This window comes from Procambarus clarkii, chromosome 10 (assembly GCF_040958095.1).
Source record: "Procambarus clarkii isolate CNS0578487 chromosome 10, FALCON_Pclarkii_2.0, whole genome shotgun sequence".
Classification (NCBI taxonomy): Eukaryota; Metazoa; Arthropoda; class Malacostraca; order Decapoda; family Cambaridae; genus Procambarus; species Procambarus clarkii.
Window position 1 is genome coordinate 49,410,836 of NC_091159.1, and position 13,693 is coordinate 49,424,528.

The window sequence follows — 13,693 nt, forward strand, 5'->3', positions numbered from 1 at the left end:
TACATTCAAGGTTGGAAGTTTGGTTGTATTGACGTTGAGTGTTGTAAGTGCCGCCACCGAGGCTCACAACCCTAAAGTTTTCAGCATTAAACTGCGTCTGCCAATCTTCCATCTGTTTGTAAGCTTATCAAGATGGTCTTGTCGCTATGTTGAGTCTTCTGAATATATGTTCCTATCTGTTTGTGTAGCGTTTGCAACATGCCAAATGTTGCTTTTCTAAACGGTATAAATCGTTTTATATATATATATATATATATATATATATATATATATATATATATATATATATATATATATATATATATATATATATATATATGTCGTACCTAGTAGCCAGAACGCACTTCTCAGCCTACTATGCAAGTCCCGATTTGCCTAATAAGCCAAGTTTTAATGAATTGTTTTTCATCAACCTAACCTACCTAACCTAACCTAACCTAACTTTTTTGGCTACCTAACCTAACCTAACCTATAAATATAGGTTAGGTTAGGTTAGGTAGGGTTGGTTAGGTTCGGTCATATATCTACGTAAATTTTAACTCCAATAAAAAAAATTGACCTCATACATAATGAAATGGGTAGCTTTATCATTTCATAAGACAAAAATTAGTGAAAATATATTAATTCAGGAAAATTTGGCTTATTAGGCAAATCGGGCCTTGCATAGTAGGCCAAAAAGTGCGTTCTGGCTACTAGGTACGACATATATATATATATATATATATATATATATATATATATATATATATATATATATATATATATATATATATATATATATATATATATATATAAGTCCAGGAGAAGTCCCAGGACAGAGACCCGGGCGACTCGATTTACAGAGGTTTACCACCCGGACAGAACTCCATTTACAGGCTTGATAGAATTCTACTATCAGGTGACACAGATTAAGCAAGAAAGAGAGGGCTGGGCGGACTGCATTTTCTTGGATTGTCGGAAAGCCTTTGACACAGTACCGCATAAGAGGCTGGTACATAAGCTGGAGAGACAGGCAGGTGTAGCTGGTAAGGTGCGCCAGTGGATAAGGGAGTATCTAAGCAATAGGAAGCAGAGAGTTACGGTGAGGGGTGAGACCTCCGATTGGCGTGAAGTCACCAGTGGAGTCCCACAGGGCTCTGTACTCGGTCCTATCTTGTTTCTGATATATGTAAATGATCTCCCGGAGGGTATCGATTCATTTCTCTCAATGTTTGCGGACGATGCTAAAATTATGAGAAGGATTAAAACAGAAGAGGACTGTTTGAGGCTTCAAGAAGACCTAGACAAGCTGAAGGAATGGTCGAACAAATGGTTGTTAGAGTTTAACCCAACCAAATGTAATGTAATGAAGATAGGTGTAGGGAGCAGGAGGCCAGATACAAGGTATCATCTGGGAGAGGAAATTCTTCAGGAGTCAGAGAAGGAAAAAGACTTGGGGGTTGATATCACGCCAGACCTGTCTCCTGCAGCACATATCAAGCAGATAACATCAGCGGCATATGCCAGGCTGGCCAACATACGAACGACATTCAGAAACTTGTGTAAAGAATCATTCAGAACTTTGTATACCACATATGTCAGGCCAATCCTGGAGTATGCAGCCCCAGCATGGAGTCCATATCTAGTCAAGGATAAGACTAAACTGGAAAAGGTTCAAAGGTTTGCCACCAGACTAGTACCCGAGCTGAGAGGTATGAGCTACGAGGAGAGACTACGGGAATTAAACCTCACTTCGCTGGAAGACAGAAGAGTTAGGGGGGACATGATCACCACATTCAAGATTCTGAAGGGGATTGATAGGGTAGATAAAGACAGTCTATTTAACACAAGGGGAACACGCACAAGGGGACACAGGTGGAAACTGAGTGCCCAAATGAGCCACAGAGATATTAGAAAGAACTTTTTTAGTGTCAGAGTGGTTGACAAATGGAATGCATTAGGAAGTGATGTGGTGGAGGCTGACTCCATACACAGTTTCAAGTGTAGATATGACAGAGCCCGATAGGCTCAGGAATCTGTACACCTGTTGATTGACGGTTGAGAGGCGGGACCAAAGAGCCAGAGCTCAACCCCCGCAAACACAACTAGGTGAGTACAACTAGGTGAGTGCAGAGGTTTGCCAACCGGACAGAACTCCATTTACACTAACCGGATGTTTCCATGTAAATAACCAAGCCTTAGTCAAGCACAGGGTAGCCCCTTAGTACCACTCACCTCTTAACTCTTTATTCTCCTTCAAGAGACACTCCATCAAAGACTTTGTTGACGTCCAGATGTTGATGTCACAATTCTTTCCACTGTCACCTCTGTCAAATACACTGGAATGGAATGAGAGTGAAATTGTAAGCCACACGAGTGAGTCTAAGTGAGGCATTTTTGTAACTGCTTACTAATGTTATGTTGTAAATAATACTGTGTTTGTGTAGAGTTATGAGAGGACTGTAGAGCGATGTACAACTGACGCAGCATTCATCAAGCAAATACTTACGAATCTCTACATCTTTTCTCACTCATTGACGGCTTTGTTTGCATTTTATTAAAGAGTTTATGATCTCCGAGGCACCAGGAGACTGTTTTAATGATATTACTTAGTTAAATGTGGCATGACCGATCCGTAGACTTTATCGTGGTGGCGACGTCTCTCCTGTGCCTATACTTGTCAGTACTCATCTAATATGTACTCAGCGCTTCCTTCCTTAGCTTCCTTAGCTGTGACTACGGGTTAGTGGGGTCTAGCTCTGCATCCCCCGCCTGCTCGCCTTGCTGAACCTGTTGCGTTATAATTTAACTGTTCAACCATCTATACAATTTCTTCTAGACTACGTCTTCTGAAGCTATTCACCCGTTCTCTCCTCACCCATCTTGAGGTTATCTTGAGATGATTTCGGGGCTTTCAGTGTCCCCGCGGCCCGGTCCTCGACCAGGCCTCCACCCCCAGCAAGCAGCTCGTGACAGCTGACTAACACCCAGGTACCTATTTTACTGCTAGGTAACAGGGGCATAGGGTGAAAGAAACTCTGCCCATTGTTTCTCGCCGGCGCCTGGGATCGAACCCAGGACCACAGGATCACAAGTCCAGCGTGCTGTCCGCTCGGCCGACCGGCTCCCTCACCCATATGACCTGAGCTGGACCAGGTCTCCTCTACTGCAGCAGCTGGTATCACCGTCGTGGTGGTTCACAGTATAACACCCAATTGTAACATTTTAGACAATTTATAACCAATAATATTCCATGTCTCCAACACACAGTGTTGGTTCACCGTATGCTCACTGTAGCCTCACCGTAGGCTCACTGTAGACTCGTACCCTCCCTATAGGCTAACCGTAGTCTCGGACTCCTCACTATAGGCTCACCATAGCCCCCTCACTATAGGCTCACCATAGCCCCCTCACTATAGGCTCACCATAGCCCCCTCACTATAGGCTCACCATAGCCCCCTCACTATAGGCTCACCATAGCCCCCTCACTATTGGCTCACCATAGCCCCCTCACTATAGGCTCACCATAGCCCCCTCACACTAGTCTCACACGTAGTCTCACACTAGTTTCACCGTAACCTCAAACCCTGCCATAGACTCACCGTAGCCTCACATAATGCTCACCGTAGCTTCACCGTAGCCTCATATATCACTATACCCAGCACTAGACGCCTCACAATCTCCTCACCAGCTGATCTCAACATTTGAAACACTCACCATCTTTAATACTGCAAATGTCCACTTCAGTCCTCCAACATTCCCTCCTTTCAACATTCCACGCCTCCAACACTGCAACACTGCAACATTCCACGCCTCCAACACTGCAACACTGCAACATTCCACGCCTCCAACACTGCAACATTCCACGCCTCCAACACTGCAACATTCCACGCCTCCAACACTGCAACATTCCACGCCTCCAACACTGCAACACTGCAACATTCACGCCTCCAACACTGCAACTCTGCAACATTCCACGCCTCCAACACTGCAACTCTGCAACATTCCACGCCTCCAACACTGCAACACTGCAACATTCCACGCCTCCAACACTGCAACTCTGCAACATTCCACGCCTCCAACACTGCAACACTGCAACATTCCACGCCTCCAACACTGCAACACTGCAACATTCCACGCCTCCAACACTGCAACATTCCACGCCTCCAACACTGCAACATTCCACGCCTCCAACACTGCAACATTCCACGCCTCCAACACTGCAACACTGCAACATTCACGCCTCCAACACTGCAACTCTGCAACATTCCACGCCTCCAACACTGCAACTCTGCAACATTCCACGCCTCCAACACTGCAACACTGCAACATTCCACGCCTCCAACACTGCAACTCTGCAACATTCCACGCCTCCAACACTGCAACACTGCAACATTCCACGCCTCCAACACTGCAACTCTGCAACATTCCACGCCTCCAACACTGCAACACTGCAACATTCCACGCCTCCAACACTGCAACACTGCAACATTCCACGCCTCCAACACTGCAACACTCCAACCTTCCACGCCTCCAACACTGCAACATTCCACGCCTCCAACACTGCAACTCTGCAACATTCCACGGCTGCAACACTGCAACATTCCACGCCTCCAACACTGCAACATTCCACGCCTCTAACACTGCAACATTCCACGCCTCCAACACTGCAACATTCCACGCCTCCAACACTGCAACATTCCACGCCTCCAACACTGCAACATTCCACGCCTCCAACACTGCAACATTCCACGCCTCCGACACTGCAACATTCCACGCCTCTAACACTGCAACTCTGCAACATTCCACGGCTGCAACACTCCAACATTCCACGCCTCCAACACTGCAACATTCCACGCCTCCAACACTGCAACATTCCACGCCTCCAACACTGCAACATTCCACGCCTCCAACACTGCAACATTCCACGCCTCCAACACTGCAACATTCCACGCCTACAACACTGCAACTCTGCAACATTCCACGCCTCCAACACTGCAACTCTGCAACATTCCAACACTGCAACTCTGCAACATTCCACGCTTCCAACACTGCAGCACTGCAGCATTCCACGCCTCCAACACTGCAACACTGCAACATTCCACGCCTCCAACACTGCAGCACTGGAACATTCCACACCTCCAACACTGCAACATTCCACGCCTCCAACACTGCAGCACTGCAACATTCCACGCCTCCAACACTGCAGCACTGCAACATTCCACGCCTCCAACACTGCAGCACTGCAACATTCCACGCCTCCAACACTGCAACACTGCAACATTCCACGGGTGCAACACTGCAACATTCCACGGGTGCAACACTTGATGTGAGTGAGAGTGTATGTGTGTGGCGGTAAACACAGCCATATACACGGAGCACGAACCTGGGACCTCCAGCACTAAGCACCGTAACTCACCAATATTAATCCCGTACAGGGACCCCAGTGGCGCTCTATCATGTATTATGTCACACTCTGTGATGGCTGTGTCCCCCCGCCATACACACCCTGGCGGGTGTGTCCCCCCGCCATACACACCCTGGGGGGGTGTGTCCCCCCGCCATACACACCCTGGGGGGTGTGTCCCCCCGCCATACACACCCTGGGGGGTGTGTGTCCCCGCCATACACACCCTGGGGGGTGTGGCTCCCCTGACACACACCCTGGGGGGGTGTGGCTCCCCATACACACCCTGGGGGGTGTAGCTCTCCGTACACGCCCTGGGGGGTGTGTAGCTCCCCCATACACACCCTGGGGGTGTGGCTCCCCGTACACGCCCTGGGGGTGTAGCTCCCCCCCTCACACACCCTGAGGGGTGTAGCTCCCCGTACACGGCCTGGGGGTGTGTAGTTCTCCGTACACACCCTGGGGAGTGTGTAGCTCCCCCATACACACCCTGGGGGTGTGGCTCCCCGTACACGGCCTGGGGGTGTGTAGCTCCCCAGACACGCCCTGAGGGGGGGTGTAGCTCCCCAGACACGCCCTGGGGGGGTGTACTTACCTATCACTGGGGACTATAGCTCTTCACCCCTCAACTGCTAGCCTCGTTGGACCGTCGCTACTAGCCTCCAACGAGGCTATTAGACGTTATAATTGAACTGTTACAGTTAAACTACCATGATGTTAAAATTCTATGCCGAATCGGGCCTTAAAAGCTGTGGGTGGAGGTGGCTTTTACAACCTCTTTCGCTGCATTCCACCTGTCGACCGTCCCCGTACAGGGTGTGAGTACTTCCATACATTCCCCTCTGCTCATTTGTGTTTCCTGCTTGTACCTGTGTCCTCTTATCCTGCTTTCTCAGGATCTCTCTTTCTCTTTCTCAAGGCTGTCTTGTCATTGTATATTCTCCTTAGTATCTCATATGTCGTGAACATGTCCCCCTCATATACTTTGTTTCTTCTATAGTCTTGAACAAACGCCATAATTATTTTTAAAGTAGAGATTTTATATATATATATATATATATATATATATATATATATATATATATATATATATATATATATATATATATATATATATATATATATATATATATAAACGGGTATTCAAATTGCGTTTAATTATTTAATGCTAAAATTTGAATCATAGTGTCAGGTTTTTAATGTTGATCGTGGATTTTAAAAAGTTTGGTTTTTAACATTACTGTTCCTGCAGGTCGGTGTTCAATCCTCGACCGTCCAAGTAGTTGGACATCATTCCTGTCCTCCGATGTGTCCCAAATCCTTATCCTTATTTCTGTCAACTGCTATATTGTCTTAATGGCTTAACGCTTTATCCTGATAATTAAGTAACCAGCCAATTATTAATAATAATAATAATAATAATAATAATTAATAATTATATATTTTATAATATATGATAATTATTAAATTATCACAGATAATTTATATTAAGTGATAATTATTAAATAAAAGTGATATCATAAAAGATATCATAAAAGCGATAATTATTAAATATTTGTATTATTATTTTAATAATTATTATAATAATAATTTAAAATATTTAATAATTATCACTCTTCCTTCTACTTGGTCTTGAAGGAAGCGGGCCTCGGGTGAAAGAGGGCTGTGACAATCCTTGTCAGGAACCCGCAGGTGCGGGGCCGGGACGTCCACCTTCTGGGGCTCGTGCGGCCCCCCAGACCCTTCTTCAGGAGGCTGGGGTGGTTCATAACCCTTGCTGGGGTGGTTCTTCTCCGGCCCCGACCACGGCGGTCTCCGGGGATGGAGGTCCCTGTCCCCTTTTTCACCACCTTCGAGGTCATCCCCGGAACTCACAGTTCCTGCGACGGTGCTGGAACCAATCGTATTGGCGTATACCTTTCCTTTGGAGACTTTCAGCGCCGTGGAGAGTGGGGGGGGGGACCTGCTGCATGGGTAACAGCTTCTCCCCCGAATCAACCTACCCTGGTTTTGCGCCCTGGAGAGGCCACTCCAGACCAGGCCGACATCAGAGTGCAACTCCATAGTCTCCTGAGACTGATGGATGCCTACTACTACTACTATAGTCGTAATGGCCTGAACCGGGCCGCTGGGCCGTTGATCCCCGGAAACTACACAAGGTAGACACAAGATAGGTAAGGTAGCTACAGTGATGATAGGCGAGTACATCGAAGGTAGTTATAGTGAAGAAGATAATGTGTTGTGAAGGTAGTTATAGTGAAGAAGATAATGTGTTGTGAAGGTAGTTATAGTGAAGAAGATAATGTGTTGTGAAGGTAGTTATAGTGAAGAAGATAATATGTTGTGAAGGTAGTTATAGTGAAGAAGATAATGTGTTGTGATGAAGCATATTCTACTGAGGGTTGCGTGTAGTGTTGATTGACTGGGCGCCAAACCTTAACTGAACGCCTCTGTTCACCCAGCATTAAATGGGTACCTGGTTGTTAAACGATTGACGGGTCGTGTTCCAGGGGTTAAACAAGTGGGTAAGGCTTACCAATGAGCCGTATACCCACTAGAATGAGACAGACAGACTCGTCGGTTCCTGTACCTCACCTGTGGTAAGAAAACAACAAACTCTTCGCTACACAGTGTTAATAAACTACAAAAGACAAAACATTGACAGATTTAATGTATCATCTTGTGACGCAGACACACGAATGGCTCTTAACATGTATCCAGCTTGATACATGTATCAATGTATCAATGACCTGTTTGATACATGCAAGTACCGTACTTGAACCAAGTTTCCTCTTGGTTCAGGGGGGCTGCCGACCCAGGAAGAGTACAATGTGTTGGCTGGCTCTAAGGGAGGGTCGACTCTAAGGGAGGGTCGACTCTAAGGGAGGGTCGACTCTAAGGGAGGGTCGACTCTAAGGGAGGGTCGACTCTAAGGGAGGGTCGACTCTAAGGGAGGGTCGACTCTAAGGGAGGGTCGACTCTAAGGGAGGGTCGACTCTAAGGGAGGGTCGACTCTAAGGGAGGGTCGGCTCTAAGGGAGGGTCGGCTCTAAGGGAGGGTCGACTCTAAGGGAGGGTCGACTCTAAGGGAGGGTCGGCTCTAAGGGAGGGTCGACTCTAAGGGAGGGTCGGCTCTAAGGGAGGGTCGGCTCTAAGGGAGGGTCGGCTCTAAGGGAGGGTCGACTCTAAGGGAGGGTCGGCTCTAAGGGAGGGTCGGCTCTAAGGGAGGGTCGGCTCTAAGGGAGGGTCGACTCTAAGGGAGGGTCGGCTCTAAGGGAGGGTCGGCTCTAAGGGAGGGTCGGCTCTAAGGGAGGGTCGACTCTAAGGGAGGGTCGGCTCTAAGGGAGGGTCGACTCTAAGGGAGGGTCGACTCTAAGGGAGGGTCGGCTCTAAGGGAGGGTCGACTCTAAGGGAGGGTCGACTCTAAGGGAGGGTCGACTCTAAGGGAGGGTCGACTCTAAGGGAGGGTCGACTCTAAGGGGAAATGGACTCTAAGAGAGGGTCGACTCTAAGGCAGGGTGGACTCTGGTACTTAGCAAGATTGGAATTTGGTATCATTTGCCAGTTGAAGAAAATGGGGCGGGCATAGGGGGTGTGGGGGTGCTGACCCCTCCGTATAACGGCCCCTCAAGACCCACATTTAGTGGGACTAGCCCCGACCCTCTGGCCTCCAACCTTGCCAAGACCCACCTACTAATAATAGTCTGAGAGATTATTATTTCCTTATTAAATTTCTCGATGTTTTTGATTAATTGCTGGTCAATTCAGGTACATTTTTGATGCCTTGTGCCGAGATGAATGACCTTGACGCCTGTGTATCATAGAGAAATATAATGTTATTGATTCATTATCCAGAATCCTCTTCTCCTTCTACCCAATTCTCCTTTTGTTTTCCTTCTATTCATTCCTCCTTCTCCTCTCTACCTCCCTCCCTCTCTCTCTCACGACACCACTCACGCCAGCCTCGTTAATTATCGCGAAAATTGCCGCTACATCATTGGCATACGAGAGGTGTGTGTGTGTGTGTGTGTGTGTGAGCGACGCTGGTAACGGCCGTCCACCACTCAAAACAGTGGCCCAGGCCAGCTCTCGATTCTGATTGGTGCTACGGCGTGTTGACACGGCATTTTCAACTGCGCTCTGCATGGCGATTCGTCGAAATTTAGATTCGGGTGTTTGGGTGGGGGGTGGGGGTAGGGGGGGGGTCGTGTATGATCGCCCCATGGGAGGGGGGGGGTTATGAGGCTGTTTATTGGGGGGGGGGGCAGGACCCACTAGTTTGTTTGCGTCATGCAAGGTTAGTGTGTTTGCGTCATGCAGATGTTCAAGGACAGTAAATTTGTACAGGTACGCGTGCACACACACACACACACACACACACACACACACACACACACACACACACACACACACACACACAAACACACACACACACACACAAACACACACACACACACACACACACACACACACTAGGTGTGTGGGATAGGTGTAGGGAGCAGGAGGCCAGATACAAGGTATCATCTGGGAGAGGAAATTCTTCAGGAGTCAGAGAAGGAAAAAGACTTGGGGGTTGATATCACGCCAGACCTGTCTCCTGCAGCACATATCAAGCGGATAACATCAGCGGCATATGCCAGGCTGGCCAACATACGAACGGCATTCAGAAACTTGTGTAAAGAATCATTCAGAACTTTGTATACCACATATGTCAGGCCAATCCTGGAGTATGCAGCCCCAGCATGGAGTCCATATCTAGTCAAGGATAAGACTAAACTGGAAAAGGTTCAAAGGTTTGCCACCAGACTAGTACCCGAGCTGAGAGGTATGAGCTACGAGGAGAGACTACGGGAATTAAACCTCACTTCGCTGGAAGACAGAAGAGTTAGGGGGGACATGATCACCACATTCAAGATTCTGAAGGGGATTGATAGGGTAGATAAAGACAGTCTATTTAACACAAGGGGAACACGCACAAGGGGACACAGGTGGAAACTGAGTGCCCAAATGAGCCACAGAGATATTAGAAAGAACTTTTTTAGTGTCAGAGTGGTTGACAAATGGAATGCATTAGGGGGTGATGTGGTGGAGGCTGACTCCATACACAGTTTCAAGTGTAGATATGACAGAGCCCGATAGGCTCAGGAATCTGTACACCTGTTGATTGACGGTTGAGAGGCGGGACCAAAGAGCCAGAGCTCAACCCCCGCAAACACAACTCTGTGAGTACAACTCTGTGAGTACACACACACACACACACACACACATTCTAGTGTGCGTTTGAGGCGTTCAAGCCGGGAAAGAGGCCCAGTAGGCTCAGGACCTGTACACCAGTTGATTGACGGTTGAGAGGCGGGACCAAAGAGCCAGAGCTCAACCCCCGCAAGCACAAATAGGTGAGTACACGCGCGCACACCGTCCGGGATAGTTACAGAGTTTGTTGATGGTGGTAGATTGGTGGACGGTGGCCGGGGACGTCGGGTCATCCTTGGAGAGGTCGGGTCTATCCTGGATAAGAGCCCTCCACTTAGACCAGCTGCCTCTTGTAGAAGCAACTGGTCACGTGATGTACAATGACTCTTTAAGGGTCGTTGTTCCATTCGTCCATTCATTCCATGCAAGTGGTCAGTTGTGCCTGTGTTCGGATGTTCAAATGTTGGCTTTGTCGAACATGTGAACTTTATATATGTTTATAGCCTAATCAACTTACAGAGATTCGTTTGGAGGTCAGGTCTACCCCGAGAGCGGTCAGGTCTACCCTGAGAGCGGTCAGGTCCACCCCGAGAGCGGTCAGGTCTACCCCGAGAGCGGTCAGGTCTACCCCGAGAGCGGTCAGGTCTACCCCGAGAGCGGTCAGGTCTACCCCGAGAGCGGTCAGGTCTACCCCGAGAGCGGTCAGGTCCACCCTGAGAGCGGTCAGGTCCACCCCGAGAGCGGTCAGGTCTACCCCGAGAGCGGTCAGGTCTACCCCGAGAGCGGTCAGGTCTACCCAGATGGAGGTCCGCTCTCCGCTGACGGCAGGTGGGGCGGAAATCAAAGCGGAATATGTGATTAAGTAAGCCTTTCGGGATGTTAATTTTCGTCTTGTAGTGACGGTAATTATCGTCTTCTGAGTTGACACTTGGCTCTGTCAACTCAGAATCTTTCTACGATCACACCATCAATCACTGACTCTTTCTACGCACCCACCATCAATCACTGACTCTTTCTACGCACCCGCCGTCAATCACTGACTCTATCTACGCACCCACCGTCAATCACTGACTCTATCTACGCACCCACCGTCAATCACTGACTCTTTCTACGCACCCACCGTCAATCACTGACTCTTTCTACGCACCCACCATCAATCACTGACTCTTTCTACGCACCTACCGTCAATCACTGACTCTTTCTACGCACCCACCATCAATCACTGACTCTTTCTACGCACCCGCCGTCAATCACTGACTCTTTCTACGCACCCACCGTCAATCACTGACTCTTTCTACGCACCCGCCGTCAATCAGCCACTCCAGGAGCTGAGAGTGACAGCAGCATGACGCCGCCAGACATAACAAGGGGCCGCGGTACGGCATGTATACCGACTTAATAAACCCCTTAGGAATACATAATATCCGGGGCACCACTGAGGTCTGGGGGTGAGGAGGGTGGGGCCCAGCAGCTGGAGCCTCCACCAACACTGTTTTACTACTCTTTATGGCATTAATCAACTATAATGACTTCGTTATTTCGTCTCAAGCACACACTAAAATCTGCTTCCTGATTATACGGACCAATATATATATATATATATATATATATATATATATATATATATATATATATATATATATATATATATATAGCCTCTCCCCTGGCAAGGGGCTCCTGAAATTTGCAGGGGTGGTTAGTGAGGGGGCGAGAGCCGCGGGGACCGTTGTTATTGTGCCGGACCCATTGGTCTCTTGGTCTAGTGTCAGGTCTGCTGGTGGTTGTTGTGGAGGTGGTAGTTGTGGTAATGGTGATAGCTGTGATATTGTTAGTTGTGGTGTAACACCATAAATGTCTTATTCGCTGATACAAGTAGAGTAGTTCATCCAGGAAATTGTGTCGGCAATCTGTCGGACTCTAGACAATATAAAGTTGGTGGTATGTGATCGAAGTAATCTGAGGAACTCTCGCGCTCAAAGAACCAATCAGCATTCACCATCGTGGATGACGACCAATAAAGGAGCGCCAAGATAGAAAAGAACCAACCGGGGGCTCATATCCCGTTACATTTGAAAAGAGCCAATGAGCTTGCACCTCGCAGGTTCAGGAGTGTACTCAGCGACAGAAGGCGGGAGTGCCCACCGAGACGTCAACGAGGGAGGATGTCGCGCTCTCCCACTTCTTCCTTTATGGCCTGCCAACAAGTGCGACTTGTATATTATGCAGCCAGGTAAACCTTAGGACTAAATTTCTAGTCGGCTTGGAATTTAGAGGTGAAGTTACTCTCTTAAAACACACGAGGGTTTGACACGAGTGGTTGACTGTGTGATTACTTGGTATTGAGTCTTATGTATGATGGCGCTCTCGTCTGGCCCCACTACCCGGGCGCCCTCGTCTGGCCCCACTACCTGTGTCACGTTATGTTTCTCCACTTCCTGTTCTCTTATTTGTGTTCTCTTGGAACAAACAGTTGTAAATGTAATGCATTGAAGTACACATACAGTCGTAAAGAACAGGTACAGGTATAGATGGTCCAAGAACAGACGCAGGGGACAGCTGACCCAAGAACAGGTGTAGATGACCCCCAGAACAGGGACAGATGACCCCAGAACAGGGACAGATGACCCCAGAACAGGGACAGATGACCCCAGAACAGGGACAGATGACCCCAGAACAGGGACAGATGACCCCAGAACAGGGACAGATGACTCCAGAACAGGGACAGATGACCCCAAGAACAGGCGCATATGTCTCTTCACCTCCACATAAAGCCACACATTCCTCAACGACCAGTCCTCCTCCTCCAACATGGCTGAGGAAACATTAATCATCTCTCAGCACTGAGATCGACATTACAGTCTCGTCAGCGAGGGACCTGTGATCCACCAGAGGCCTCGCCCGGCCGTCCTTCACCAACGACGAGGAATAATCGCTTCAGTGTGATGATTTCTCGCGTTTTTATGGAATGATTTCTCTTGGATGCAGATGGTGGCTGAGACTTAGACAGACAAGAGCTCCCAGAGATCTCTACAAATCTTCCAATCAGCGGATATCGTGGGTTTCCAGTGGGTATGGTTTCTGGGCTCTCTTTGCTAATCTTTGCCTTTCTGAGCTT

General features: G+C 48.2%; 1 protein-coding gene across 1 annotated transcript in view; it reads left to right on the forward strand.

The window, feature by feature from the left end:
- Window positions 1-13,693, forward strand: part of LOC138363359 (pneumococcal serine-rich repeat protein-like) — a 110,031-nt gene that overhangs the window by 32,158 nt on the left and 64,180 nt on the right. Inside the window, exons 2-4 of the mRNA XM_069322387.1 lie at window positions 3,642-5,308; window positions 11,117-11,406; window positions 12,680-12,808. Of these exons, the coding sequence (XP_069178488.1) occupies window positions 3,642-5,308; window positions 11,117-11,406; window positions 12,680-12,808 (2,086 nt within the window). The remainder of the gene's footprint in view (window positions 1-3,641; window positions 5,309-11,116; window positions 11,407-12,679; window positions 12,809-13,693) is intronic.